The 25,370-nt window shown below is 43.4% G+C and overlaps 1 protein-coding gene across 1 annotated transcript; it reads right to left on the bottom strand.

Annotated features, from left to right (window-relative positions):
* Window positions 1-4,975: 4,975 nt before the first annotated feature.
* Window positions 4,976-25,234, bottom strand: wtip (WT1 interacting protein). Its single transcript, XM_028401262.1, has 8 exons — window positions 23,288-25,234; window positions 18,351-18,452; window positions 11,390-11,457; window positions 10,279-10,341; window positions 10,051-10,181; window positions 9,827-9,878; window positions 9,339-9,407; window positions 4,976-7,931 (listed from the first exon to the last, which is right to left on the bottom strand). The coding sequence occupies exons 1-8, from the start codon at window positions 24,786-24,788 to the stop codon at window positions 7,779-7,781; spliced, it is 2,139 nt and encodes a 712-aa protein (XP_028257063.1). The 5' UTR covers window positions 24,789-25,234; the 3' UTR covers window positions 4,976-7,778.
* Window positions 25,235-25,370: the final 136 nt, after the last annotated feature.

Raw genomic sequence — 25,370 nt, 5'->3', positions numbered from 1 at the left:
AGCCTGTCCTCTCGAGCACTATTTTTAAACATCATTAAACTGAATTTGCTTAATGTTTCAGCAATATGTTCCGACATTTGCTGTTGACATTTACAAAAAACACGATTGCATGCAATATGATTATGAGAGACAACAGGCACACAGTAAATCATAAATCCACTTGTGCTATTCAGCTGTCTGAGGTGCGACATATAATACATGTTGTGTTTCATTGTCTTCAAACCAGCTGCTGGGTACAGTTACAGAGTGTGCATGAGGACAAACACAAAGTTAAAACAGAATCCTAGACCCCCAGACACTGCTGCGTTTTTCAGTGCTGTTGCCAGGCAACAATGCATTACTTCGAATCTAACTTGTGCTTTTTATCTCAGGCTCTGAAACAAGATACAGAAGAAAGTATCTGAGGATAACATCCCACCTTATTGTCATTTTTAGGATGTTGTGATGCACAAAAACAAATAAAAATCACAGTTGATGTGAAGCAGAGTTAATCATAGAGAATTTGTCACATACATGCAAATGCCGCTCTATGAATGAAATTGATCTGTGTTGAACTGTCATGAGTTATGGATGTGCCCACAGCTTGTGATACTAACTGCCTGCTCTGCTCCATCAACATAAGGTTGAGTCAACATGAGAAAGTAACAGGGCCAGACTTGGTTCATTGGAGAGTGGAATCCAGCATGAAAGCATGTAAAAAGGTTGTGTGTGTGTTCCTGAGATGTGTGTTGAACAATGCTGCTGCATACCTTCACATTCCACTTCATACTCTAATGGCTGAGCCTGTCAGTCATTTCTCTCTCTCTGGCCTATTTGAGAAACACACTCTTGAAAAGTTAGGGTCCCAATCTGCCTCAGAATACAGGTTGCCATGGTAGCACCACCCTCTACAACTTTACGACGTCACATTGGAGCATGTTGTCTGTTAGATCCTCTGTATTGCATGTTCCACAAACACATGTCTGAGTTCCAGCTCTGTAGTCTGAGGCTGCCATTGACAGCAGTAACAGAGAAACCCCGGAGGATGTAAAAATAAAAAGCCATCATGTCAAACCCTGCTTCATTTTTCCCACGACTACAGGAGTTATATAAAGATTTAACTTAAGTATGTGGGCAGAGTTCGTCACACTGCAGCATAGGAAGCTGCCTCGGTCCCATTAGGCCTCAGGGGGCTTCAGTTGACCACATGACGCTCAGACTCCCCGTCTCGACAGATCCACAGTATCTGGAAAACATTCAGAATCCCAGGAGTTATGATGAAGGTTCCATGTTAAAGCAAATTATGTGATTATAATCAGCTACTGTTTAAAAATCAAACTCTAAGCACGACATGAAAATAAATGCATGCTACACTAATTTCAGGGCAGTTCTTCCCGGCCTCACGACCAGACAGCTGGGCTTGTTTGTCCCCCTGGGACAGCTTTAGGTCAGTTCTCTGGTTTTCAGGGTGGGTCTTTACACACTGAGCACCCTTTGTGTGATTTCCCTTTTCTCTCCTTGCATAATTCCTGATCTACAGAAGTACAGATAAGCTGAACATCTGGCATCACATTATTCAGCATCACAATGTGAGAGATGAAAAAACAACACACCCCCACACTGATTGCTGCCTCTGTTAGTCTGCAGAAGATAAAACTCACCGAGTCATGATGACTGCTGGAACTTTTTTTTTTTTTTAAGATCAGGCCTATCAATAAGTGTGATAACTTCTAACTTAACTGGTATAACTCTGAGAGTTATAAGGGTCTTGTACAAGATGTAATTCCCATTCTTGAATAGCAGATCTACACCACTGTGGCCTGACCACTGTCCAACTGAAGGATGACAGTGCTCACTCATCTCTGCTATATTCAGATTAAAAAAGGACACCTGGATTATTAATTTATACCTCAAAAGGTTTTTTTGGTGAAGGAATCTGTCTAACTAGCTTTACACTTATATAAACATAAGCCAACACATCCTGACTTTTATTTCTTCATATGGATTAAATTAAACAAAATTTCCCATAATGCAATTTAGCAGCCTCATTTTCTCGCCCCCTGTGACTGGCAATTGTCCACTCTTCTACTTAGTAATATAGACTTCCTGTTTACATTTTTATGTCTCAAACCCAAACAAAGATAATGATGATGATGATGATGGTGGTGGTGACATCATCAGGGTTATTCACTTATTTCCTCCAGAGGCACAAAAGAAATGAACAGTTATTGCAGGCTGAGCGTCACTGTTCATGGTGGATAATCAGATTTGATTTCATGTGTGAAGTCAGTGACACGAGCCTTTAAAGGGCTCTTTGATCTAGTTACCCCTGACAGTAAGTCATATATAATGAAGGTGAAGATTCGACACATGTGTCAGACTGATGATCTTTGTGCCACGTCCCAATCGCTCCTATAATTTTATGTTGGTAGGTTATTGGTAAAGTTAGTCCTCAGCTTGTATTATCTGGCCATTTTATTGGTCTGAAAGGTTGGAAAAATAAAATATTAAACAGAAGTTTTAAGTCATATATGAATATATCATAATGTGTAGACTAAAAGAACAAACATGCAGATGTGCCATCACTTCTCTGAAATTACCCTCTGTCTGCTCATTCACCCAAGAAATCATGTCCTCGTCTTTTTACCTTTAGGAAATATGTGGTTAAAAGACAAGCGCAAATCTGCCCCTTATTTATGACTGTGTAGTTTTCATAAAAATGCAAAACAGCAAAGGGAGAATGAAGGTGCTTATTCACCTGCAGAGAAGTTAAAACCCACAAAAGAAGTCATGTTCATCCCATTCAACCCTCTGGTCTCATGTTACAATGACAGCAGGAGCAGCTGTATTTATAAGCGTCCGATACACAGATTGTTAGAGATGTAGATACATCTTGCGTGGGTGTACATGAAAGCAGTCTGAGCTCTCCTGTGAGCTGAACAGTGGTGTTCAGTGTGAGGAGCTCCCTGGTGTTGGTTGACAGCTCCATGAGTTGGGGCACAAAGCGGCCTTTATGTGTGTGAGGGTTCCACCCTGTGACTCAGGGAGCTCTCTGTGTGTGCATGTGTGTGTCTGCATGTGTGTGTGTGTAGAGGTAGCAGAGCCCCGGGGGATCTGCTGTGAGGTGAGCTCTGTTACACCGCACAAAAGAACTCAAGAACACCTTCCCTCTGGAGCACACAGGTCCCGCCACGGCCAGGAAATGAGTGAAAATATGCTTGCCACAGGATTACCTCATTTGCTCTGAATCTTTGGTTACAGACACTTTGTCCCCTTCCATGACACCAGAACTGTCAGCATCCTGTTTTTTTGTACCACATTCAGTCTTAATGTTATTCACAGACACACACTTCTTGTAGATGTGTCAAAATGTGTGTTCTTTCCTGAGAGCCGTCATATCCAAAACAGCCTTCTGCTGTTAAACCTAGCATGTTGTAATTCTCACAAGTGGTACAATCCAAAGAAAGAAACCCTTCTTTCACATTTGACAGAAAATATCAAACATTTTTATTTGTAAAACCCTATTAGAATTAACTAATTAAGAGCTAAGAGCACCTGTATCTGAGATGTGATTGTATATTGGAAGCGTTCCTATGATGTGATCTATTCAATTCAAGGGTTTAGAGATTTCATATCTGACATTAGGAAGAGAATCCAATCAACCCACTTTATGCTCCAATTAGCCCAAATGTTGTACAATACTGCACCACAGGGGTGCGGTCTCTTCATTCTTCCCAGCAGCCCAGCAGTTTGTTTCAACTTAGAATCTACAGAGGATCTCACCATCCAGCAAAACACTCACATGAGAGTTACAAATTAGATGATGTTTCGTCAGGAGAGGTCCAATTTATTCTGTAAAACTGGTCTTCCTCAAATATCGTGCCTGTGTGATGTTTGTGTTGTGGAAGGTTTACTAAAAGGTTCGGTACCAAGAGACCTGCCATCAGTCATCAGTCAGTTTCCGCTGGCTCAGTCCACTGCTCACACTGTATCTTTTCATACTATCAAACTCATGTTTGTCAGTTGCTCCTAAAGTTTGTTTCTTTTCCTTTTATAGCTTTTGGATGAAGGGTCTCTGACCGTCAAGTCTTTTCCAAGCCTCAGATTATCTGACTATCAGCATGCTGAGCTGCGTCCCAGGAGGGAGATTTCTTCACATGACATGCTAAAGGTTGCGTGTGTGGACGTAATTATACAACAGCATTTTACTGTAACTGGAGGCAAAGCCGCTGCCTTGAACATATTGAATGTGACTAATGATGGTGTGTGGGAGTTTTTTTCTTCTTCCCATAGGAGATCTAAGGTTTTAATTACAGTTTATTTGTTGTTTTATATTGTGGGCTGTCATTAACTATTGTATAAATAAACCTGACTCAACTGGAGTAAACTACAATTTGTTAAACACAGACATTAAAGACCAGAGATGTTATGGACTACAGTGACAGTGGTCAGAATATTCATGCAATAAACCAGCCGCTGTGCGTGTGATAGCTTATAAAGTGGAATAATAAATAAAGATTTCATATGTAATCCAAAATAAATACAGCAGAACCAGAAAAAAAAATCAGACATGTTGCTGTTAGCTACAAAACCACTTTATTGAAAAAGCAGATTATGTCATCTACAGTTAAATGATACGTCCCGATTTTAATACATTAAATAACTTTAGACTTTTTTCATGTTTAGATAAATAGATCTAGTTTCCTTTTTTTTTCTTAAATGAACCATCTAGGTAATCAAACATATAAAAGATGTGTGACAGGTGTCAAGATGTGCTTTGAACTACCAGTAGGAGAAGAAGAAGAAATCCTCTCTTTCCAAGTGATTTTTTGACAGAAAAATAAAATAATAATAATAAAAAAACTATCCTCTGAATGTACAGGGTAACTAGATGTGTGCTATGCGACAGAAACTGAAGTAGTACAATTTAAACAAGTGGATTAAGACATCTTTGAAAGGGGGGGAGTGGGGTTGTCACTGGTGTTTTTTTGGGGGGGGGGGGGGGGGGGGGGCATTGTGCAGATATATTCAGTAAAGGCTTCATTCTTCAAGTATAGCACACATTACGTGACCCTTGTACAAAGCCGAGGTTAAACACAAACGATGCGGGGAATGTCTAACATACAGTTTGCAGTCCTTTTCTTTTTTATGCTTTTACAAACACTAATCATTATTACATTCAAATGAATCTCATTACATCAGGTTAAGAAGCATGTTCTGCTTGTGGTGACCCCTGCTTTCAGTCTCAGTTTTTGACACATTCAGTAGTATTTTATTCAGACCTGCGTGTGTGTTACAGCGTGAATAAGAGCTAGGCCAGTGTTTGCAAGTAACACTTGGAGCTTGCTACAGTCGATGCTTCAGCTACTGAAAACAAACAAACAAACAAACACCAAGAATTAAGACACAAACATCTGGAATAAGATATGGGATGGAGCCCATCAGTGGGTTTTGTCAGATAGAGCAGGGGTCAGTGTGTCGGACGCTGCCCTGCTAAATACAGTGACGTGCATGTGCCATGGCCCTGCCACCAGCACACACACTTACACACACACTTACACACACTCATATAATTTGCTCATATTTGAAATAAGCACACATTGTTGGGGTTCGTCTGCATGAACATGCAGAAGCTCAGATTTTTGCTTTTCTCAGAAAGAGAAGTATCACAAAAAAGTCAGTCAGGAGGATTTGTTGAGTGCCAAATTAACTCATTGAGCCCAGGTTGGAATTTTCCAGCACAACAACAGCAAGTGTTCAAGTGTTTTAGTCTCATGTTTTCTTTTGCATATATACACAAATATATATACACACACACACACACACACACACGCTCAGCATCATTGGGTGGGACAGCTCCCTAAAAAACACGGGTGGGACCTGCAGCTCCGTGTTGCTCAGGGACATCCACCTGAAACACGACAGCAGACTTGATGGCAGACCAGAGTGAGACACACAACCATGCCTGTTCTGTCTTAAGGCATGTAGACGAGTGGAGTTTTCAGAGTAACACACTGTGTGCTTATATTGACAAAAAAAAAAATAAACACTGTCTGGAAAATGTACCAGAAAACTGAACAGACGTTAAGCATAAGGTATTTGAAGATATGCAGTTTTATTCCACTCTGAATACCTGGAGTGTCAGTGACAGAAATTCACCCTAGACCTTTCTCTTTTGAAGGAATGCAGTGAAATCATCTACATGTGCAAAATGTAATATGGGCAGCTAAACCTTTTCTGAGCCTCTGTTATAAAATGAATTTTAATAGATTAAACCACAGAGCTCATGAATTCTTTATTTGGGAGAAATTCTCCAAGAGATGCTGAAAAGTTCCCTGTCATGAGCTGACATCTGTCTTCTGGTGATTTCTATGATGGTTGCTGGAACTGCTCCACTGGAAGTCTTTCTATTGGGACTTATCTTCTGCTAATGTCTTACTTGGGATTTTAAAGATTAGGCTAAATCTTTATCTTGAAGTGCTGCTTGCGGTCCAATAAACGAAGGCTGGAATTTACAGGGTTATTATAAATGCTTCTGTTACATTTTGTAGAAATCGATCATCACAGAGCTTTTATTATGACTCTATTACAGTATCTGTTCTGCTGTGAGCTGTCTAAGGTGGGAAAATCCTTAGTTATTAATTCAAGTAGTTCTCACTGGGTACTCAAAGTGGGATAAAATAAATGAAGACAAATACTATTTAAGCTCGGCCTGCTCCAACAAAGCCTGTGGATCTCTGACCATACTGGCAGATATGATGAGACTCTGTCCTGGACGAGGAATGAAATAATAGACCCAAAAGCTTCAAAGGCTTCACGCTGCATCACTGCAGCTTCACCTTTGATTCTATAACAAGCGCAGCAACATTAAAAAACATCTACAGCTAGGAACTTATGTGGAAAACATCTGCAAAATATATATTCATATATAAAAGACAATCTATGTGCATCTAAAATTTTCTTTTTCCGTCATAATATAATCATTAATTAAGACACTGCTTGTGAATCTCTCAAGGTGTTGTCTTCTAAGTGGAATGTCAGTCAGTCAGTCCTCTGATCTTGTGGTGCTACGGTGCATCTGTTATGTCGGGGTGCTGCAGGGTAACGAGCGATGAGTCAACAGTTTTTCATCACAGCCCTGTGTCATGATGCTGGGTGTCCTTTGCATAGCCGTTAGCAAGGCTCCATTTCAGTGTAGAGGCTGCACAGAGAGAGAGAGCCCCCTCTGAAGGCACGGCATGCCCACCCTTGGGCCTGTCCGCTCCAGCCGGCACTGGGATGTAGTGACCTGTTCCCTGGCATCTTTTCCTAGCATTCCCAGATGTTACTGCACGGGTAAAGTCTCTGTGGCAAACGTGCTTCAGTCAGAGCACAGGAATGGAAAACATGAAAAGGATGAGAGGGAAGCAAGGAGAGAGAGAGAGATGAGTCTCTCCTCCAATCCAAAAACCCTCACTTTGATGATTGTGCAGGGGTCAGGAGATGTGACGTCACCAGGGGCCTCTGAGCAACTCGCCGTGTTGGCTTTCAGGGTTAGGCACCCAAGGGGAAAGTGGAAGGAGGGAACCACAGATGGAAGAAGAGAAGGGGGCCCTTTTCCCAGCCATGCCATGTGACAGCAGGGCTCGTGGTGGGAGCTGCACTGTGAGTCTAAGTCCACAGAAGGCTGTCCAGCTGAGGACAGGGGCAGTAGCTCAGAGGGCCACATAGAGGCTTTCCTGGAACTGCTGGAAGGGGTGCAGGCCCTTGTTTTTGAACACTGCTGATATCACCTGGGAGGCGGAGCTTGGTCCTCCCCTTCACAGTTCAGTGACATGGAGGGGGTAGCTGGGAGGCGGGTGGGCAGGAACCTGTGACTGGAGTCGGAGGATGTGGCAGCCATGGCAGAGCAGGTGACCTTCAAGCGGATAACAGCGGTGGCCTTCCTCATCATTCAGCTGAAGACCACAATCCTGCGTGAAGAAAGACAAAATATGCCAATCACAAAATTAGGCTATGATGGACATTTCTCCTGTCACAATCGTACGTCACAACACATTCATGTTGGAAAGTTAAAAGGCTTTTTCAATGAAAAACTAGTGACAGTACATTAGTGTCTTGTGTAAAGGAGTTTCCAGTGAGGGCTAATGGAGCTGCAGGGTGGACTGGACTGGTGCAGTAATGTGTGGATGTCAGTCATGCAAATGCTTTCCTGGTGTCTCGTGGTGAATAGCATGCTGAGACAATTGAGCATGTGTTAATCTTTGAGTTCAGATGCACAGATGGGGTTAGTGAGCAGATTTTATACATTTATGAATGGACCTTGAACCTATGCAGAGACCCCAGGGTGGACCCTGAACATGCTGAGAGGGATTACATAAACTGACTGGCCCTTTCATCCACCCTAGTGATTCAGCAACAGATAAGCAGCTGAAAAAAGCAAATTAAAATAAACTTTCAAATCTGAGCATCTATGTGAATTTTAGAGATTTTATAAATAAACAAACCATGGAGGAACCTCATGTCTGACAGTACCACAGGTTTTCCAATAAGTAATGAATTTCCCATTACCAAAATGATTCGGCAAAATGATTCGGCTGCAGACTTTACCCTTCCTCTGTCCATAAGCCCCCATCCCCTCCCCATCCAGAGCTTGGCTGAATGATTACCCACTGATTACATAATGATCTGATCATTTCTCTGAAGTGGAACGTCAGCCATTGAGATACATTAGCAAGTCCTGTCCTGCTCACAAAGATAGTACTTTAGAAAAAATGATTCACAACACTGAAAAGCAAAATCGCTGCGGGATAGCAAGGCATGTTTATTTATTACACTAAACTTTGTCACACCTGAATTATGTCAGTGACACAGCTGAGTGGCAGGATGACAGTGATTTCATAAGTCAAGCAACAGGCCCCCAGCTGAGTTCAGTGCTGGAATGTGATTTGTCAATGAGTCACAATGTTAAGCCGTAACCTTGGGTTGTTTCCATTGTGTGTGTGTGTGTACGCATGTGTGTGTATGGGAGCCTTGTTCATTTCACAAGAACAGTGATTCACACTCACTGCTACAAAATACATAAGTCCAGTCTCATCCCACGAAGTGCAGCTCTTACCCAGGTCCTCTGTGTTTATGGAAATAAGTGAATGGGTCTATTTGTGTGCATGATGAGGTGAGTGTGTGTGTGTGTGTGCCAGAATAATGTGCCAATATTTGTGTGTGGTGTTTCATTCATTCCATTATCTTGAAAAGCTGAATCATACACAGAAATGCTACATTTTCTCTTGTCCAGTCACATGTGTGGTAGACTCTTACTCAGAGACAGTGTGTGACTGAGTGTGTGTGAGGACAGAGTGTAAACAGCAAGGACGTCTCACCTCACAGTGGTAACACTCCACATGGTAGTCCTTGTCCATAGAAACTACCCGAATTGTTTCCTCGGAGCCCTGCAGGAACAAACACATGTCATACCTGCACTGTAAATCAGTAGTAGTAGAATTTGACACTTATAGATATACACTCCCGTGTTTAACAATCCGTGTTCAAACGTTTTAGCTATTTTTACAAAAGAAATGCTTACTTATAGGTTGTTGTATGCTTAGCTTGTAAGTGTTTTAGTGCGTGCAATGACAGATTGCATGAAACTAAATGTAAATTTTCATTTGTATTTAACTTCAAATAGTACACTTTTATTTTAAAAGAACACAATTTAAATAATTTAAAAACAACCAATAAATGTATTTTTATTTTTTAAGTAATAATTTGCAGTAAGTGATTTCAAAAAGGTACATTTCTAATTCTCTATTACACCTGACCCTAAGTAAACAGAGAAAGTTTCCCCTTGCAATGACACTTTGCTCTGTACCTGGGCTGGAAGGATGGGCTGGTTGCATGAGGCACACTTGGGAGCAAAAACCCTGTAAGAGAAGAGCAAACATCAGTGTCTGTGTTAATAAGTGGAATGGACAGTAACAATAGGAGCAGCTGAAGGTGTGTGGCACATCCTGACAGAGCTGCTTGAAATTCTCTGCTACAGTGCTCAGCCTGACATTTGATCATATTTTATTCTATCAGAGTTGTGCTCCTTACGTGTGGTAGTCTTTGACGCAGTAGATGTTGTTCTCCACATCAACAGTGAAAGGCACTCCATCTAGACCCTCTTTGCAAACAACGCAGCGAAAGCAGCCAGGATGGTAGGACCTGCCTAGTGCCTGGAGGATCTGAACACCCACACAAAGAAAAAAAAACATTTAAGACAACCAAAGATAGCGGCGTCATACAGTATCAGAGGCTGCCTTTGTATGAGTAAGCTCCTACCATCTCCATGATGAGGTGACCACACACAAAGCACTTCTCAGCTGTTTGCTGGAACCCAGAGTACTGTGGGGGAGACCAAACACAGCGTTTAATATGCTCAGCAGTGCATTTTAGAGATCTTTGGGCTGACTTTGCATATCAGGGAATGTGAAGCTTCACACCTCATCCATGAAAACATATTACAGTCTTAGAGGCATCTATAGAGGGTGCTCCTGTGTTTCCCTTAAACCCCGAGCTCAGGCAGATAATGCAGATGACCATCTGCAGCACACAGCCCCCTCTGGGTCATGACCTGATGACTTGAGGCGGAGCTTGGCAGACGATTCACAGCTACCAGGTGGAGGTGGGAGGTGGTGATGGGCTGCCTGCCCCCTTCCCTGACATCTCATCTCCAAATCTACCATCTGTCACAACCACCCCCACCTCTGAAACACCCCTGGGGTGACAGGCCAAACTAGTCAAGTCTCATCAGTAGGAGGGAGGCAGAAGGAGATTAGTCTCATCCCATCATCTGACCTCCAGCATCTGAGAGCCATGACTATCCAGTGAAAATCTGGACTTGTAGTATTTTGCAGCAGATCAATAGGTTAAACTCTAAAGGGAAGTTCCCTATAAACAGGAAGCAGATGATGTGCTCCATGTTGTCAGGAACCTTTAGAAACCTCCTTCCTCCATGTTTAAAATCCCGTTTTAATAAACTCTTTCTGCTTTAACAGCATCATCTACATCTAGACGATTATTCTCTATTCTAATATTCTCATCTACATTAAATTTATCATTCACTAAGTGAGGGCTCATTGAAAGGAACTCCTGTATCTGCCCTGTTAACCGGAAGCAGATGGATGTGAAGCCTGAGAGCTACAGCTGTCCTACACTCCTCCACCTCTTAATTGTAAGTGCCAGGGAGTAATTAGGCTCCTTGGGGAAATTTGGGCGAAATTAAAAATGTCAATTGTAGGGGCGGTGTGTAACTCCTAATTGCTGCTGTGAAGCCTGTTCTCTCTGGAGGGTCTCTGGATTTAGCCTAAGATCCTAATTCCTTGCTCTCTGCTCCACCTGCACCTAGTGTCACACAACCAAGAGGCAACTCATCACAAGGCAGGAGGCTTACCAGGAAGTCCTCCTCGCAGTAGACCTTCCCATTGACATTGTAGAATGCTTTCCCCCGCAGCCTTCTCCCTGAAAAGAAAGAAAATTGTGACCATGACTTTTTAATAGCAATAAGTGAAGTTGTATACCATTGTGCACAAATTGCCACAGGATTAGAAAGAGGTGCCTGATGCTATTGTGACTGTTAGGCAGTTTGTAGTGAAATAACCCTATGTGTTCATTTTCATGCAGCAGAAAATGCATTAAAATACTTTTCTGCCTGACTTTCAGCCTTTGTGTTTCCATGGCACTGTAGTATCCACAGGGATCATGAGGTGATGTGATAAATCAAAATCTTATTTTATTCAGTTGTTCTCTGGCTCGTTGTTTTAAAAAAAAAAAAAAAAGTTCTGTTGATCTCAGAGCCATCCTAATAGAGGTCCCACAGGGGCGAGGTTCTGGTAGTAGGAACACATATTGCAAGTTGTGGGATGTTCTAAAATGGACAGTTAGTCCCTCAGTGCAAAAACACAAACAGTAAGACACCAGAATTTAGCAGTCATCCTTTGGGAATGAGCAGTGCGGGTGCTAAAAATCTGAGTCCTAATCAGTTAATACGAATTTTCTGCCTTCTGCTGTCAAAAAATGACACACATCAACAATCAGAAATGATTCGTATTAACTTCAGACATGTCAAAAATGCCTTACTGTACACTTCTTCCTAAACCTCCCTACTTTACAACCACAGCAGATGGCAACTTTCTGACTCTTTAATTACTTTTACAACCATTGATCCCAACAGGAATCCATTCACATATGCAATCAATACAGCAAGCTGCTTTCCAAACCTCCCCCCAAAATCTCTCCTCTGCTCTTCCCAGCCTTTGTGCACTGCTCACAGACAGACCAACAATAGCAGTCTGGAGGGAGGATGTCCCTTACTTTGACACATGCTGAATTGATTAGCATGGTGGCATGTATCAATCTTATTATCAATTAAAAAACTATTTATACATTTATATATTATATATTATATATTTATATTTATATTCACTTGACCATGTAATGAGCACTCTGGAGGTTTTAGAAGCAACTTCCAGACATCACCTTGTTATTATCCCAGACTTTTTCAAAGATAGCAATGTAATTAGTCACAGGCCAACGGCAGATACCTCAGAAATATGCTGCCAGCACAGTGTGCCCAGGTTCAGCACACTGAGCTCCTAGTGCAGAATGTGAGGACTGAATTCCTCTGGGTGAGCCTTCATTCATCAGAATCCAAGTTTGAGTCTGATGTGAAAAAGGAAATTCTGCTGCGGGCTGGCTTCTGCAGCCCCCTGCCATGCATCTCACACAGCTCGCCCATTCAAATTCATTTAACTGCAGCGGTGTCTCTCTGGCAGCATGATGACTTCACCCCAGCCTGGCAGATGAAACCCACGGATCTCATAAATCTGCTGGATTAGTCAGATTTAATTGTCGTCCCGAGCCACCATTGATTTTATGGGTGTCCCAGCATGGAAAAGAGATGCCTGCCTCCCTCCCCAACACTGAAATTTATGCAATCGCTGTATTTCACGCACAAACACAGTGTCACAATCCTGGGAGATGGCAATACATTAACACCCACATAAATGGCTAGAGCAGCAGAGGAATGTCCTCCACACAATAGGTGAGACTTTTAAGACTTTGAGACTGAGGAGCAATTAGCATTTTGGTAGCAAGGAGCACAGAGAAAAGCTGGGTTGGGAAAGAACTCCATGTGATGCAACTCTTAAGAGGCAAGTCTAAGAGTTAGGAGAGGCTAAACTCACAGGAACTGTGAGGGTGTAGTAAACAGCACAGCAGCAGGGGCTGAGGTGTTGCTCTGTGCTGGTCTGTGGCCTCTGTTCTGGAGTTTGGGGTCTGAAAGGTGAATACAAAGGCCCCACTGCTGATGACTGTGTGTTGCGCTGCTAGGGGAGCAGGCCGACTGAGCAAACGGGGACATTCTTTCTGCCTGAGGTCACTAGCTGGTCCCATTCATCCCCCCGCACCTCTCCAGCACCCACTCTCTACCCGCTTCCCTCGATGAGAAAAGGAGGGGGAGGGCTTCATGCCTCCCTCTCTCTCTGTCTCTTCTGGCCTTTTGTCACTAGACAGAGAGGACCAACGTCCTCACAACACGGCAAGGAATCAAACCAGCAGCCACAATTTCTCTATGGGTTTTAAAGAGCCTTATTTAACAACGAAAGCCTCCTTAACGCTGGATGTAATTGGATTTATACAAACTCAAATGCACAATTTATGATTCATATGTAAACACAATTAACATAATTGCTTAAGTGTAAGTGGTAAAACAGAGATGGCGTATTTGTACTGAACCACTAATAACACTGAACTTATTCCCTAGGCATCATTAATAATGAGTGGTCACAGTGTTACTGTAGAGGCTTCAACACTCTGACCTCTGCACTCCTTAGTGTTGTTACTATGCAATTTTTGGCCATGTAGGAATCAGAGCTCATTCTGTTAATGCACTCATTTTGAATGATATTGTTGCCATGGAAATCAAATGCTGGTCTTATAAAAGAGGGCTGATGTGTCACCATGGCGAAGAAATTATTCAGCTAAATTCTCCTCTGGTGCAGCAGTTGTACTTGAGCCTGTTTACAGGAAACAACCTGGAATGCCTTTGTTTTTATGAATAAGTACCTACTTGACTAAACCGATAGCTGATGGCTGTTGTTTAATATAAAGTAATGTATTTTTCATTGGGTACACTGGGCGTACAGACTCAAACTTCACTTAAAATCAAGATAGTGTTTCCATGGCTACCAAAATGAAGTTGCAGGAATTGTATGTTGCACAAACCTATCCATTGAATGGGGCTGTTGACAGTCCAGGCATCCTGAGTTTTATTGAAGAAATTGTTGTTGTTGTTTTTATTCCATAGAAGCCTAAATCAGGTTGCTGATCTATCTGCCGGTGTAGTAGTGATCTTTTGCATAAGTTAGGTGTGGAGTGTCTCTAACCTTTCAAAACTGATTAATTGGGTCATGGTTGGCTTTCGAATATGCTAATCTAAAGCTGCTTTTTCACATTTGACTGCAGCAACAGACTCACAAAGGCATCACCCACAGGAGGTGTGAAAACACTGTAAAGATGCAATGAACTTCTGACAGCATTAAAGTCAAAATGCTGCCAACTAAACACTGTAAATCACTGCTGGAAACATTCAAGCAACTACACCTCTAGCTCTGGCTGTGCAATCAGGCTGATTGGTCAGAATGAGTAAGAGCCTCACAATGTCCAGTCACAGCGTGTATCTGCCTGTATTCACACATCAAGTTTGGCCATGAAAACACAGACAACACTTCCAACTGCCATGGGATTTTGTCATCTTGTTCTTTGCATTTTGTGTTCTGTTACAGACAGTAAACCAGTCTGATGAGAGGAACTGCTGTTGCTGGTGGGAGGCATCAGTCTGTCTCTATTCTCTGTCTCTGGCAGGGAAAAGTGTACTGAATGGCTCTGCAAGCACAGTGTAGCTTCTCAATAAATTAGCATCAACCAGCATCAGTTTGAACACACAGTATCAGAGTGTTTTGATCAGTAACTGCTGTCACACCTCTTGGGCCAGCCATGTAATACTGAAACCAAAGCATGCACCCTTACAGCACTGTGTCTCTGAGAAGAGACGTCTGATGTCCTTTGTGTGACAAAAGCAGACCTGCAATGGACAATGAAAGTTACAGCTCTACAAAACACAGGTGTTTAATGTAAACCTGTCAGGGACTACTAAAGATGTGCAAAGGCTTTAAGATATAAAAGAAGATAAACTGTGAAATAGCATCCTAACACTATTAGATTTTTCCATATCATGTCCTGCACAGGGTGAGCTCTTAAAAGAGTAAGCCAATACTGAAGAATGACAGTGAAGTGTGCAGAGAGAATGTCCACCAGCTACTGCCAGAGGCTGGTGAGGCTGCTGAAAATCGAAATTACAGCAGAAATCACCAGCTAAAGTGGAAGGTAGTGTTATCATATAATTGTTAGTTAAGACATGTCTCACACCATCCAGTCTGCTTGTTGTGGGTGTCAAAAACACAATATTGTTACAGGCTTGTTAGCTGTCAGGTCACCGACCACCTGCTAATGAGAACACTTGTTAGCTGTGGGTATCCCACAAGCCACCAACACACCCTTATACTGTATATCCAATCATTGCAATACATGTTCAAAATAAAACAGGATCTTAATGTGCCAGCTTCCGTGGCCAGAGTGCTGTCTTCATGTCATAATCTATTTATCACTAAAGACTGCTGCAATGATCGTGCTCCAGCCCTTCTGTCCTGAACCCCCCACCCCCCATGTTTCTGATTTTCACTGTGTCGCAGGTGCAGCTAGTGGTGATGAATGATTTGAGGAAATTCAAGCCCCTGAGCTCTCTTCTGCTGACAGTGGTTCCAGAGGCCGTTTGGATTACAGTAACATAAATGAGTCATCTGCCTTGTGGTTGACAGTCTGCTCATCCAGCCTGAAGCAGCATGTTTATTATTACTTCTTTTTTTCTTCTGGGGAAGCTTATTTTCAACAACACCCTGCCTCACAGTCACATGGAAATAAACACGCTAACCGCACCGAGTGTTTATTTGAGGAAATATATTCAGTGGCAAACTGAGGGAAGTGAAGCTGCCTTGCTCAATGGCGCTTTACGATTATTAACTTTTAGGACATTCTGATGAGCACAAAATAAAACAAAAAGATATTTAAATCCAAAAAGATCTGAACTGAGCGGAGCCAAGAATCCTCAAACACATGTCTGCTCATGAACATGTGTCTGCAATTGCTACACAATGTGCTTGATGTGAGTCCATGCCATGACTGCCCCCACTGATAAGAAGGTCTGGTACACTTTGTGACTGTCTGACTGAGGTCCTCCAGGGAAGGCTGGCTGAAGTGGTGGTGGTGGTGGAGGGGAGGGTTGCATTCTTGGCCATTTCATGAAAAAAGGGTGCAACCATGGGAGTAAGCCAAGAGGAGGGCTCAATTATGCATGGTTAAACAAAGCCCAAGGCTACCAGCAAGCAATGTCTCAGCAAACTCTACCTCACTCTGGAGCTCCAGACTCCAGGAGGACCCTTCTCACAGGGCATGAACAAAAAAAAAAACAAGAAAAAAAACGGAAAAACAAACCGGGACATAAGAACATAGCTCAAGATAAATCACTGGATTGTGTTATGACAAGAGCAGGCACTTTGAAACTAAACTTCTCAGAGGCCTTCAAAACACTGCTTAAAAGAAAACATTCCCATTCACACGAGGTCAAACGATACATCACAGAGTTTATGTTACCAATAAACCGTCTCAAGAGGTGAGATGGTCCGTGAAGCTGTCAGCGACAACCTATGCACAGCACTAAAAGTGACTTGTTAACTAATCGTGGACATGATTCCTCCAATAAACGTAATGATAATTCTCCTAGAGATGTCTGTTTTTTTTGTCTGAAAGCAATGATGTTGCACATGGCTGTTTTATGATGTAACTCCTCCCTCCACTCAAGTAATCCAGGGACAGTATTTGTAGTCTTCAGAGGAAATAATCTGGTCAGTTTATAAAAACAATAGTTTGAAAGAACAATGTGACAAACAACCTGCATCTTCCTTTGTTTTGGTGGAAACAGCTTCAGAACAGCTCCTATGCCCCGACCAGGCCAGAAGCTACTTTTTTTGCTGCAAACCGCACTTTCAGCAACTGTACACTCTGCTTCTGGCCCCTCTTTCTTCCCCTCACACAATAAATCGGAAAGAATGTGGCTTTGGTTACATGTAAATTATAGGCAGATCTTCCAGAGCCAGAGGGGGTGAGGTGCAGGATCAGTATCCATGTATAGTACACATATGAATGGAACCTGGCTAAAAAGCTCTCTCCCAATATCTTCCTCTTGTTTCCCCGGGAAACGGGAGAGGAGGGCTGGAGTCGGGTGACAGGGACGTCCAAAAACACACACAGATACACACAGATGTACGCAATCCATACCGTACTTTGAGCTCGAGAACAGATTTAATTACACTCTCGCAGAGAAAATAATGTCAGTGTTTTATCTCTTTGTGGCATTATTAGCTTGCAAAGAGCTGCCCTGTTATTCTGAGCAGACATCAGCCTGGGGAGTTTTTTTAAGGCAGCAGATGTTTTGATCCTGACTTTAACACCATCTCTTACTGCAAGCTGGCACTAATCATGATGTTTCAGGAGAGACTTCTGCTGTCTCTGATGCTGCCTATACACCATAACATATTTGAGACACCACACTCATGGGTACTCAATCATCTACAGTGAATGATGGGTGGAAAAACAGCCAAAAAGGCTGACATGTGTGGATAAGATTGACACAAGAGAAGTTGTCATAAGTCAGGAAAGACAACTCGCATTTTGACATACATGCTAACCTTTGATAGCATCTGATAGCACAGCTGCAGACCACACACTTCTATGCTTAGCTGAGTGATGCAGTGTAAAGACTGACAGGTGCAACTGCCTCTTAGGAAGGCAAATATAAGGTACTTTAAATCTCTTGGTGCCTAATCGTGCTACAATTTCTATCAAAAATCTGAACACACAACCACAACTGTTGTTAATGTTTTTCATTTAAATATAGAGATGTATCAGCATAAAGTTTTAACTGGAGTGAACTCACAGGTCCAAATTAATGCAAATGTATTAATAAGCACCCTTTATCAAGCCATACAGCCTACATCTTGAAATAACCGAACCAAACATGACCACAGAATCCAACATGGCAGAACAGAAAACAGAGCAAATCATACAAAGACATTTCAAAGGCTGCAACCTGGACTACATCACAGAAACTGTGCTCATGCTTGCCTTGTTTGCTTGAAATTAAAAAGAGAAAACACATAGTGCTGCATTGCTCATGCACCTTTATCTATATTTACAGACCAACCACATGACTTCCACTATTATTTCCCTTAAGCACTTACCACAAGAGCAGCAGGTGAAGCAGTTTGTGTGATACAGGTTCCCCATGGCCTGGCAAGCTTGGCTGGCGCCATACACACCCTTCCCACACTTGACGCAGATACCTGTTTAAAAAACACAAAAGTAATACAGTGTCGTTATCTGCTCAACACTTTGATGCCGTGGTACAGAATGGGAAAAGAATGGGATGATGCTGAGTAAGCCTCAGTCGGCTAAATTCCAGGAACAATTGGTGGACGTGCGACTCCTGCCACATCTCCACAAGAGGAAAGTTGTCAACCTGTTTGTGTCTTCCTTCATTATGTAAACCAATAAAACAGGAAAACTGCAAAGTTCTGACACATCACACTGTTCCCTCTGGCTGCCTATGAACATCTCAATGAGATACACAGATTATTACTGAGATACAGCTGAGCACTCTGCTGGAAACACAGATGAATGTCACTGTGTGAATATTAACTCGAAATAATATTTCATAAAATGAATTCTATTCACGGGTCTAACTTCTGTCATTTCAATCCATTTCATCATGCAGTTTGAAGGCAGAGTAGTTCAGAAAACTGAAAATTCTAAAATGCGTTGACAGGAAATACAGAGGATGTGAGGAGACTGTCAGGAAGGGCTGGCTGGAGACAACGCCCCTGATCGTGCGCCTTTCCTTGTTTCTAGGGAAAAGCTGGACACAGTATTTATTTTCCAATCATTGCACCTTTTAGGTGACTATTGGCATTTTGGATATTGCTTCGATCAATACCTTCCAAAGACAAAAAGCACTGGATACAACAGATGTAACGTTTTCTGCTAAACAATGGCAATGATACACTGGAAAAAATGCCCAGCTACCACAGGTACTCTACCAACTACACAAATTACTGCAACATTTAATGCAGAAACATTGTGGGGGTAAAAAAAAATCAGTAGCTTAAATGTATTAGTACACAACAGTAGCAGCAGCAGACTAACAATCTCCAAACTCTCTCACACAAGACAACCTCCACTGAGGTCACATTCCTCAGCGAGTGCAGGGTCAAAGCCTGGGTGGGGTGAGTCCAGGGTCACAGTGCCTACAGGACACAAGATCCCAACAGGAAAGCTACACAACAACGCAGATAAATCATTATGTTGACTTCTCTCTCCTAAATACACACACATTTCAGGGCACATTCAGAGCGTGAACACACTCAGTTATACAGTTGTGGAGCTCCCTGCTTATCTGAGGGAATAATTTCCCTTTCATAACAGCTTTAGTGCACTCTGTGACATTGTAAAACAGATAAAGGACAAGGGTACAGGAAAAAACACCTAAAGGTTACATGTCTCCTCTTTTAACCTGAAGTGCCAGAGCTAATTAAATTATCAGACTCAAAGTCAAATATTGGCATTTCCTGCCACAACTTGACCTTGTGACTGCACTTGTTCACTCAGCAAAGATAACAAGACAGAATGGGCAATGAGGAGGAATGTGTCCACTTTTAATGGTCTTAACTGGTTACCACTATAAGCAATGAAATCATCTTTTACTTTGCTGATTTCTGCCACACTGTGTTCCAGTTAATTAAAAATGCCATGTCCAGTCTACTTTATGGAGTCCAAGAGGGTCAAGTCAAAAGTAGCTCCACCACTGTAAAGGTATATGTATACGAGATAATGATCAGCCTGTGTTCTGCTTTAGGATAGCTTCCTCTTCCTCCTTTTATGAGTAATAACAACAACAATGGACAACTTAAGACTAGATCATTTTGATGTAATAACATGTCACAAACATACACCTGTATATGAGAGGAGCAACAACAGATATTTTTTGACTTATAAATTGCTTTCCCTGTCACACCCATCATAGTCTTAATAAAAAGATTTCAGTTGTTGAACCAAGGTAGCACAGCAGACTCACTACACATCAGTCTGAATACTAATAAGCACAGCCACCACTGCTCTGCAAAACAAAGCCGGAAACTAGTAAAGTAGGAAAATATGATGATATGATAATTATAATTTCTCCTCTAAGCATGTCTGTCTTTATAGGCAATTATCCAGCTTCATGATAACAAGAATAGATGCTGCAGTGATTCATGTGCACACACACACACACTTTCTTTTATGTCCATTTAGTTGTCCATAGGCTTCATCAATAAACAAGGCAGTTGCTCATATGATAATCCTTTGGCTTTGACTGCTGCCCAAAGCTAAACTGAGAACGTATCATTTATTCATAGAGCTACACTGCCCTACCTTCAATACTTTTTTTTCATTCTTGTTGCAACACTGCAGTCAAAAAAAATATATATCACACATGTGATTTCATGTGTTGTAAGCATCAAGCGTACATTTGCTGAGATTTCCAAACACTGAAGGACTCGCAGAGTCTCATGAGCAAGGTAGTTATCATTATACAGGGCAGCAGGGAAATCTCTGAAGCACTCCGTTAGTCATTTAAAACAGGATGCTGAAACTCTCATGTGCCCATTTCATAAACATGTCCATTTGGCAAGGACAGGATGCGGTGTGTGCTCACTAGGGTTAAAAATAAAAACAGCATCACTTGACCACATAAAAAACAGAAAACAAAATGTCTAAAAGGGAAAAAAACAAAAATCTACTGCGGCAGATGAAGCAAAGAGTTTCCTATCAATAGTGACACAGGTTGTTATGTCATTAACTTATTTTAAGGACTATTTTTTTCATTAAGATGGTAGCATCGCTGAAAACAACAGTGAACGTGCTGAGAGTTGTAAAAAGGCTTGCACAGCCTGATTCATAAAACTTTAACTACTCAGAATAACTTTGACATTTTGAAACTACAATATCAAACCAATCTCTGATACATGAGAAATCTGTCAAACCAATGGCAGGGAAAACCAGGCAGACATAGTAGATACAGTCTGGAGTACTGATGCCAAATACCAACAAAAGGAGTGAATGAGCAGAATAGATTCATGTATCCTTGCAGATAAAAACAAATATGGACCATGTTGTAATAGTCAAGCCTACTCTGCAACAGACAACAACAATAAGAGGGAAAGAAATTAAAGCTGAGGTGGGCAGTATATTGTAAACAAACAAATGCAGCCTGGTCCAAGCTGGTAAAGCAGGAAGCCATTAACTTTCCCTCCATGTTCAGACTGGACACTTGTAAAATGACCACCCCTTCTCACATGCAATGTAAGCTATAAACTTCAAGTGAAGCTTAAAGAATCTTAAAATATAATCTTATGTTGGTCTGTCTGCAGTGAGCTTGCGCACAAGAGTCAAAAGGAGACTGTAGTACAGCATGCGCACAGAGGGTTGTTGTCCACAAGTCAGCATGTATGTGTCAGGCATGTGCATGACTACAGCCATTATAATTCTGGGCAGGTGATCAGACTTGACCCCCACCAACTATGTCTGGCCCGCCAGCCAAGATCGTGTGCCAAGTGTCTGGTGCTGCCCGACTCCCCACTGGCTGGTTAATGAAGGGCTTCACGGGGGAGTCAGGGCGGGGTGGTGGTGGAGAGGAGGGAAGGCAAAGGGGTGGGGTGGGCCTCACTCTGCTGCCTCAATTGCAGGCCTGTATCGGGCCAGCTGTTGATTCACAGCTCCTTTGCCACCACAACAAACAGAGGCCACACAAGGGCCGGCCGGCAGCGCAGAGTGGGCAGTGTGGGACACTGGCAGGCAGCGCTGGGCCCCCCCCACCCAAAAAAGCTCTGGCGATCAATTTCTCCACTGTCGCTACGGAAACAGAGCTGTCTCTGTTAGGCTTGGTGTGAGGAGCGTCTGACTGCATTCTTCTCTCTCTCTCTCTCCATCTCCATCCATTTCCACCTTCTCTCTCTCCCCCTTCCTCCTCCCCTTTGCTGTCTTCCTCATTTTTCCCTCCTGTCTTCCATCCTCCCTCTTTCACCTGCTTCTCTGGAACAAATCAACAGCTGTCTCAGCCTCACTCTGTGCAAGTGCACTGGCTATAAAACAAGCCACTGTTCTCTGACTGTGGCCATTTGTCTGGCTGCTAATTCAAAAGGTAGACAGCAACTTCCTCAGCAGGCTGTCTGTGGCAGTGGCACTGCTGGTGAAACATTCACACATGCAGCGTTAAAGCCTAACGGCAGTGCAGCACATGTTCAGTTTTTCAAATCATATGTTCTTAAGAAGCCTAAAAGGATTCAAAAAATGCCACTAAACACATACTAAAGGTTGAAGTGGGGCATCTGGACTTGTAGAGTTGCCTCGCTTTAACCTTTTGATCGAAAATGACCCAGATGATGGAAAATTTTCATCCACATACCACTAAACAAACATTCTCTGTCTGGTTGACCTTCAGTGTGACACCCCATTCCTACTGTAACTCTCTCAGCACACTTGACCACAGCCTGTCCAGCTTTTTTTTTTAACCAACCCAGGCTGCTATGAATGACCAAAGCGAGTCTGCTTTGGCAGAACAGAAGGTTCCATTCAGCAAACGCACTGTGCTCTGCAAATGTTAGCTCTGCCAAGACAGAAATGAGTGTTGCCCTGCACGGCCACTATCTTATCTGCCAGGGAAGAACCTGTTAATGGTGTCTTCAAGCAGACCTTGAAGTGATGGCACAACCTGTAAATAAACCCGGCACAGGACAACAACCTCAACCATTTCTTTGGATTGCAGTTGCAGGAGGCCACCTGTCTGCGTTTTTATACATCAGTGTGTGACATTTCATGGTATTCGGCAAGCAGAATACTGGATATATATTAAAAAATATATATAGTGTAAATAAGATATTAAAAGAAAATTAATAATTTGTCAAGAGCCAAAGGATTAGCTCTACCCCATACAAAACACAGTTTTGATAAATGGAGGATTATCATTAACACTGGGTCAAATAGAGTTAAGGGGGAATTGTTTTGATTTTCTTAAACTGATAACACAAAACAGTGTTATTCCGACTTAAAGGTCGGAGCCCACGGTGCTGAAAAACAAACCTACCAAAGTATTCCTTTTTCATGTGCATCTCTAACTCCTTTTCCAGCTCCAAAGTGAGCGCCTCCAGCCTCTTCTCCGCCTGGCTCGGCCCACTCTCTCTGCTGGGGGTCACCTGGTAAGGTAGTTTAAACCTCTGGCCCGATGAAGCTGTTTTTGCGGGCATCCCATGACTAAATGATGATGGGGACCCCGCAGTGATCTCTGTGGTCCCTCCAGTCTGGATTGACTGGTGCTGGGGTTCAGGGACAGCTGAAAGCCCCTGGAGATGGATGCGAGTTGGGATCCCGTTGGAGTCTCCAAACTCCTGCAGCAGCGTGTCCTCGTGTAAACTGCTTCCCAGCATAGATGACCTGGGCGAAGGCAGCTGCAGGTCCGGGTAGGTGCTCATTGACCCCCTGGAGCTGCGAGAACTTCTGGAGCTGTGACTGGAGATGCTGGATCGCGGACTGACCACGCAGTTGGCGGTGGTCCCTGGTCGTGCGCTCCCGTCCTGGCTGCAGATGCTGGAGCGTGGACTCGCCAGAGGCGCTGCGTGTAAGATTGCCCCCTCCAGATCATGGTTGACTACGGGCCCATACCGTGAGTCTGAGTAACTGGATCTGGGGCTGGTGGTAAAGGAGTACTGGCTTGCCGTACTCGACCTGGGGCTGGTGTGCCGCTGATCGTAGCCCATACTGATGCCGCTGGTGCGGTTGCTGCTGGGCTTGCTGCAGCAGTCACAGCTGTTGAGGCTGGTCCGGGGACTGGAGTGTTTACTCGTGTCGCTGGCGGTGCTTGCATAGCTGGATCGGGGACTGAGGACACTGTTGCCTTCACAGTGAACTAGACTAGACCTGGGGCTTGTGTATCTGTCCTGACCGGGTACCACTAAACTAGTACGCGGGCTACTTATGCTCGACCTCGGGCTGGCGTGCTTGCTCTGCTCCTGAGAGGACAGAGAAGACGCGAGGCTGGACCGAGGACTGGTGGCGTTGTATCTCCCGTCGTGACTGCTGGTAATGCAGACACTGTTGCACCTGTTGCCGGGCAGAGGCACCGGTTTGTTGAGAGGCACGCCATCAAACGTGGAACCGGTGCTGTACCTGTGGCCCTGCACCTCCAGAGAGTACCTCCTGTGCCTCTCGGAAGTGCCCGTGTAACACGGCAAAGCCACTTCGGATTTGGTGCAGCAGCCCTCCTCGCTGTAAACTGCGTCTCTCTGAGGGGCACAGAAATCCACAGGAACGGTCCGGTTGCAGTTCACCGGGCGCACTGGAGCCGCGTTATACACTTTATTCCCAGACGTGAAATTCTCCACTGTGTGATGCTGCTGGTGAAGCACAGAGGTGCCATTCATCGGCTTAGTTTTATGCTCTCCGACTGCCGGAGCCGAAAAGTCTAAATCGGGGTTAATCACCAAGTCTCTCCTCGCGTTGTACATCCCGTCTTTGTACGCATCATACAGGGAAAGGTCGTCCATCAGTTTGGTGGCCCGGAGTCCCAAATCTTCCTGATAATGCTCCATGTTGTGCTCCCGAGGCGAGAAACAAGTTGCGAGTGTGCTCCGCTCCGCGAGCCAAACTAGCGAGCACCGCGGAGCGCTAATTGCATTTCACATGGAAATCAAAACAAAACGCCGCCGTACAGCCGTCGCTCATTTACACAAAACCACAAACGTATCCAGAGACCTCTACCGTGAGCCGCATCGTCTTCTTCTGCTTTCTCCTCTTTGCCGAAAAAACAAACTCTTTCTCACAGTTTCAGCCGACAGGGATACGTTTGTCAACTTCAGTTTTTGTTAAGTTGAAAGGTCTTTACAGTCAATGGCGCGCTGCGCGGAGGAATTTCCCCTTGTTGGTTTTTCCTCTATATTTCATTTATGGCCGCTATACCACCAATAAAACTAGCTAAGATAATCTCATATGCTGCACACATCCTCTCTGTGTAGCCCTGAGCACAAGAAGCCTGCGAAAATCCACATAAAATACCGTTTTACGCAGGGGACTCGTTTGCGTAAAAGGAATGCGGGGAGGAAGACAGGATGCGCTGCGCCTCTCTGGAATGTGGTTAATGCTGCAGAGAAACAATGATTGCGACCAACTCAGCA

This window comes from Parambassis ranga, chromosome 3 (assembly GCF_900634625.1).
Source record: "Parambassis ranga chromosome 3, fParRan2.1, whole genome shotgun sequence".
NCBI lineage: Eukaryota > Metazoa > Chordata > Actinopteri > Ambassidae > Parambassis > Parambassis ranga.
This window is presented reverse-complemented; position numbering and strand designations above follow the sequence as displayed.